The following is a 6,000-nucleotide window of genomic DNA, read 5'->3' on the forward strand; positions in this document are numbered from 1 at the left end:
GTTATATTTCAATTATATCTCAATAAAAAAAATAACTAGACAGCTCCATCTGAAACAATCTCCAAGATATATTGTTAAGTTAAAAGCAAGCAAGCAAGATGTAGAACAGGATATACAGTTAAATAAGAAACAACAATTCTGACACTAAATGTGTGGATTTTTTTCCCACACCAACCAATTATCTGATATAAGCCAGGTATCCAACAATGGAAGACAGTTCTGATACTATCTACCTGAATAGATCCCACAAGTTAAGGACTCAGTTCCGTAAGACTGCCTCCACCTCAGATGCCAATCACAATTCAAGGCCTCTGGTATTTCTGGCCAACTGGCTATAAATCAAGGGATCCTATGACCCCCTCCACAGACTTCATAATTTCCTAGAATAACTCACAGAACTCAGAGAAACACTTTTTTAACATTTACCAGTTTATTATATAATAGAAGATATGATAAAGGATACAGATGAATAGGTGGACAGGGCAAGGTCCAGAAGAGGCTGGAGTACAAGAGTTTCTGTTCCCGTTGGGTCTGGGTGCACCACCCTTTGGGCAAATGTATATGTTCACCAATCCAGAAACTTTTGGAACCTCATAATACAGGGATTTTTATGGAGGCATGATTGATTATGAATTCAATCTCTAGCTTCTCTGGATGACAGGTGGGGCTGAAAGCTTCTAATCATGGCTTGGTCTTTCTGGTGACCAGCCTCCATCTAGGAGCCCCAAGAGTTCCTTATTAGAACAAAAGATGCAAAAAAAAAATAGAACAAAAGATGCTCCTATCACCCAGAAAATTACAAGGGTTTTAGGAGCTCTGTATCAGAAACTGGGTCAAAGACCAAATATTAGAATAATAGATGCTCCTAGCATCCCTATCACTCAGAAGATTACAGGAATTTTAGGAGCTCTGTATCAGGAACTGGAGGCAGAGACCAATATAAATATTTATTATGTCACAAAGTCCTAGCTCCAACAATTACTACCTCTGTGAACCTAGGCAAGTTACATAATCTTTCAACGCCATGCTTTTCAACTCAAAAAAGAACATGCTAACAACAGCTTGCACATAAAGTAGCTGCGGAACCTAAATCAGCCATTGAATGTCAGTGTTCAATAAATGTTAAGTATAGTATACTATAAGTCATATTTTCCTTTACAACTACAAAGGGTCAAAAAAGCAGAGATGTTTAACTTTCACAACTGTATGTCCCTGTACATCTTTATGGGACAAAAGCATAATGTTTTTTAATCAAAATTTTAAATGAAAACAAACAAAATTAATAAAAAAAATACTTACTTTGTAGCAGCAGCAAAATGTCTGCTGGGCACCTGAACATATACAGAACAAGGATAAAGAGGTGTCTGATAAGCCATCTTGGAAAGACCATGCTTTTGATGATGTATCAAGACTTGAAAGGAAAAAAACATGTAAAATATTAATATTAACCATTACATCCATAATTTTTACATTCTTTTTTTTTTTTTAAAGATTTTATTTATTTATTTGAGAGAGAGAGCACATGAGAGGGGGGAGGGTCAGAGGGAGAAGCAGACTCCCCGCCGAGCAGGGAGCCCGATGCGGGACTCGATCCAGGGACTCCAGGATCATGACCTGAGCCGAAGGCAGTCGCTCAACCAACTGAGCCACCCAGGCGCCCTAATTTTTACATTCTTAATCAATGTTTTTCAAAACAAAAATAGTCAGTATTTTCGGAGTCTCAACCATTCTTTAAAAAGTGTAGTACTAGGGGTGCCTGGGTGGCCCAGTCAGTTGTGTCCAACTCTTGGTTTCAGCTCAAGTCATGATCTCAGGATCGCGGGATCAAGTCCAGTGTTGGGCTCGGTGCTCAGTGTGGAGTCTGCTTCGGATTCTCTCCCTGCCTCCCTCTGCCCCTCCTGCTTGTGCTCTTTCTCTCTCAAATAAATAAATAAATAAATCTTAAAAACAAAAAAACTAAGAGTAGAAACTGCAATTCTTGAAACTAAAGCCAATCAAACATCTAACTGAACAATTCTGCCTTCATTTACTTTTTTGTTTTAGATTTTATTTTTAAGTAATCTCTACACCCAACGTGGGGCTTGAATTTACAACCCCGAGATTGAAAGTCACATGCTCTACCAACTGAGCATGTCAGGCACCCCTGTCTTCACTTATTTTTAACTTAATCCAGTTCAGGCTCAACAGAGTATGTTAGCTCTACTATTATGTAATATGTATATGTATCCTGAATTTCTTTTTAATAATTTAAATTTTAGGGGCACCTGGGTGGCTCAGTCGTTAAACGTCTGCCTTCAGCTCACGTCATGATCCCGGGGTCCTGGGATCGAGTCCCGCATCGGGCTCCCTGCTCAGCAGGAGGCCTGCTTTTCCCTCTCCCACTCCCCCTGCTTGTGTTCCCGCTCTCACTGTGTCTCTCTCTGTCAAATAAATAAATAAATAACAATAATAAAAAAAATTTAAATTTTCTTTATTTACATAATAAACATATATGCTATACATTCATAGAGTTGCCTACGGTACTTCTGAAGAATAACAGCAAAGTGGAGGGAATTGCCTTACCAGGTATCAACTTGTTATGAAGCTATGGTAATTAAGACATTTGGCTATTGGCACAAGTAGAGAAAGACAAACTAATAAAGCAAAGAGAGCCCAGCAACAAACCCATACACATGTGGATATCGGAAATATGACAAATGCTATTACAAATCACTATGCGAATAATTCAATTAAGTGGTGTTAAGGAAAGGGATTATCCATACGGAAAAGAGTATATTTAGATCCCTATCTCACACCACACACACACTCAAACATCAAATCTAGGTGGACTAAGGATTTACATTTGAATGGCAAAACTAAAGACTTTTAGAATGCAGGAAAATATCTTTTTGACTGTTTGGGAGGGAATAATTTCACAAACAAAACCCAAAAGCACTAGCCAAAAAGTGACTTATTAGTGTTAAGAACATCTGTTTATTAAAGAAAGTGAAAGACAAGCCAAAAACTGGAAGAACAGGGGCGCCTGGGTGGCTCAGGTGTTAAGCATCTGCCTTAGGCTCAGGTCATGATCCCAGGTCCTGGGATCAAGCCCCACATCAGGCTCCCTGCTCAGTGGGAAGCCTGCTTCTCCCTCTCCTGCTCCCCCTGCTTGTGTTCCCTCTCTGGCTGTCTCTCTCTCTGTCAAATAAAAAAAAAAAAAACTGGAAGAACAGAATAGCAACCTATATAACAAAGGATTAGTATCCAGAATATGTAAGATCAACCCAATTAAAAAGTAAATGAAAGAGGGGCACCTGGGTGGCTCAGTCGTTAAGCGTCTGCCTTTGGCTCAGGTCATGATCCCAGGGTCCTGGGATCAAGCCCTGCATCAGCCTGCTTCTCCCTCTCCCACTCCCCCCTGCTTGTGTTCCCTCTTTTGATGTGTCTCTGTCAAATAAATAAATAAAATCTTAAAAAAAATAAAAAATAAACAAAAGAGATAAACAAGTTTCTAATTTAAGAGGAAACATAAATGATACGTGAATGTAGGGGAAAATGCACAATCTCATTAGTAATCACGTAAATATTAATTTAAACCACAATAAAATATCATTCCACCTTGCTATTTAAAGAGTGGTCAGTTGGCCTGTAAATTAAAATTACATCAGCATGTAAATCAACCACATTACTAAGTATATTATTTACTGCAGCTGACAATATTTTTTTTCACAAGACTTCTTCAGTAAAGCAAGCAGGCTTTGATTAAATTGTGGACAGGTAACAGTTTCTAGATGTGATCATTTAAGTAGCAATGTTTTACATACATCAGATTGGTAACTTTTTTTAAAAAGTCTGGGATTGCTGAAAATGTTAAGTAAGGGTAAATTTTACACATAGTAGACAAGAGTATGAATTGGAATACCACTTTGGAAAACAATATGGCATAATTCAATGAGGTGGGCATACACATATCAATGATGCAGTTATTCCACTTCTGGGAATATGCCCTAGAGGAACTCCTGCACATGTGTACTAAGAGACATGCACAAAAATAACAACATCATAACATCAGGAGACTTCTGGGGAAAATCGCAAAGTAAGAGGACCATAAGCTCACCTCATCCTGGGGACACAACTAGGTAACAGCCAATTCAGTATAAATAACCCAGAAAATGACCCAAAGGCTGGCAGAACAGACTCCACAACTAAATGTAGAGAAGAGGCCACTTTGAAGAAGGTAGGAAGGACAGAGATGTGGCTGGGAGCTAAATGGACCTGCAGGACTGTCCATAGGAGGGAGGAACACCATGGGCACAGAGAGGAGAGAGAAACAGACCCTCACACCAGGGAGCCCACACAGGGAAGACCAATCCCCATAACATCTGGCTTTGAAAACCAGAGGAGCTGAATTTCAGGAGTTCTTAACAATCAGCAAGGCTTAACATCTGGAAGTTTAAAAATCAGCAGGCTTATGGGAGAGACGGGAGTGAGAGACAGGAGGGAGCCAGGAGTGAGAAACAGGGAGCCAGGAGGGCAAGAGAAACTGAGTCCCCACCCTTAAAGAGACAGCAAAACAAATAGCCCCCATGCAGATACAGCACAAGAGCAGCAGTTTGAAAAATGCCTGGGGTGTACAAGAGGGAGATTTGTTTATACAAATCTCAGAGCATGTGCTGGAGAGGCAGGGATCTTTGGGAGACCTCTCCAGGAACAAAATTACTAGCAGGTACCATTCTCATGACTCACCCCCAGCATAAACACACTAATACCTTTGGCAACCAGTGCAGCACCAACACCTGCTGCCTAACTTGCTAACAGTGCACTCTCCCTGACCCTGCTGCCATCCCCACGCCCACCCCCTCACCCCCGTTTTCCAGCTGACATGCCCCCTCCAGCCAGACCTCTGATCCAGGTCTCCTCTCACAACAGACCCACGTAAACCTTGCTAACACCATGCATCCCAACCCAGAGCACTTCTGTAGATCTGCCCCCTCCAACACAACCTGCCTCAGTCTCCCGGGCTGGAGGTCCAGTCCTGTCAGCTTGGACCTTGCTGGCACCAAGCACCCTGCCCCCACATTCACCTGCAGTTAGGTGCTACTGCATCTCTGGCAAATGCCTGGTCTGACTCAACTTAAGCCCAAGGTGTCCCCAGACCAGTCCACTAACAACACAGGGACCAAACCCTGCCCACAATAGGCAAAGAGAGCCACTGCAGATGACTGGACTGAAGGCAAACATGGCTCAGCCACAACAACAGGGCACATGCAACACTCACAGGAGACACGCCTGAAGTGCCAGATTCCAATGAACAGGGGACAATGCTCAGTTGGTTAAGCAGTTGCCTTCAGCTCAGGTCATGATCCTGGGGTCCTGGGATCGAGTCCCGCATTGGGCTCCCCGCTCAGCGGGGAGTCTGCTTCTCCCTCTGCCCCTCACCCTGCTTGTGCTCACTGTTTCTCTCTCTCTCTCTGACAAATAAATGAGTAAAATCTTTTAAAATAATTAATTAATTAAAAAGAAAGACACATGCAGGTTGAAAGTGAAGGGATGGAAAAGCATTTATCATGTAAATGAAAGTGAAAGGAAAGCCATGGTAGCAATACTTATAATGGACAAAATTGACTTTAAAATAAAGACTGTAGGGCAGTCCAGGTGCAGCCAAACCGAGCTGGGTCGGGCATCCAGGTAATAATTTCAAGATGCCCGGACGTTCCAGTTCCAGTTCAGGTTCAACTGGTTTTATATCCTTCAGTGGTATAGAATCTGCTCTCTCCTCTTTGAAAAACTTCCAGTCCTGTATCAGCTCTGGAATGGACACAGCTTCTGGTGTTGCCTTGGATCTCGTGGAAACTCAGACTGAAGTGAGTAGTGAATACAGTATGGACAAGGCAATGATTGAATTGGCCATGATGGATCGGGAACTAAGCCATTATGTAAAGGCTGTTCAATCTGCAACAAGTCATGTATATGTTTCTCCAAATAAGAGATGATCAAGAGTCCAACCACTGTCATGGCGAT

General features: G+C 41.9%; 1 protein-coding gene across 1 annotated transcript in view; it reads right to left on the reverse strand.

Moving 5' to 3' along the window:
• The window catches only part of MRPL1 (mitochondrial ribosomal protein L1), a 61,333-nt gene extending 59,888 nt beyond the window's left edge, over positions 1-1,445 (reverse strand). Inside the window, exon 1 of the mRNA XM_081813143.1 lies at positions 1,300-1,445. Coding sequence (XP_081669269.1) covers positions 1,300-1,430 — 131 coding nt within the window. The 5' untranslated portion in view covers positions 1,431-1,445. The remainder of the gene's footprint in view (positions 1-1,299) is intronic.
• Positions 1,446-6,000: the final 4,555 nt, after the last annotated feature.

Source organism: Leptonychotes weddellii, chromosome 2 (genome assembly GCF_054177405.1).
Source record: "Leptonychotes weddellii isolate Sample4059 chromosome 2, ASM5417740v2, whole genome shotgun sequence".
Classification (NCBI taxonomy): Eukaryota; Metazoa; Chordata; class Mammalia; order Carnivora; family Phocidae; genus Leptonychotes; species Leptonychotes weddellii.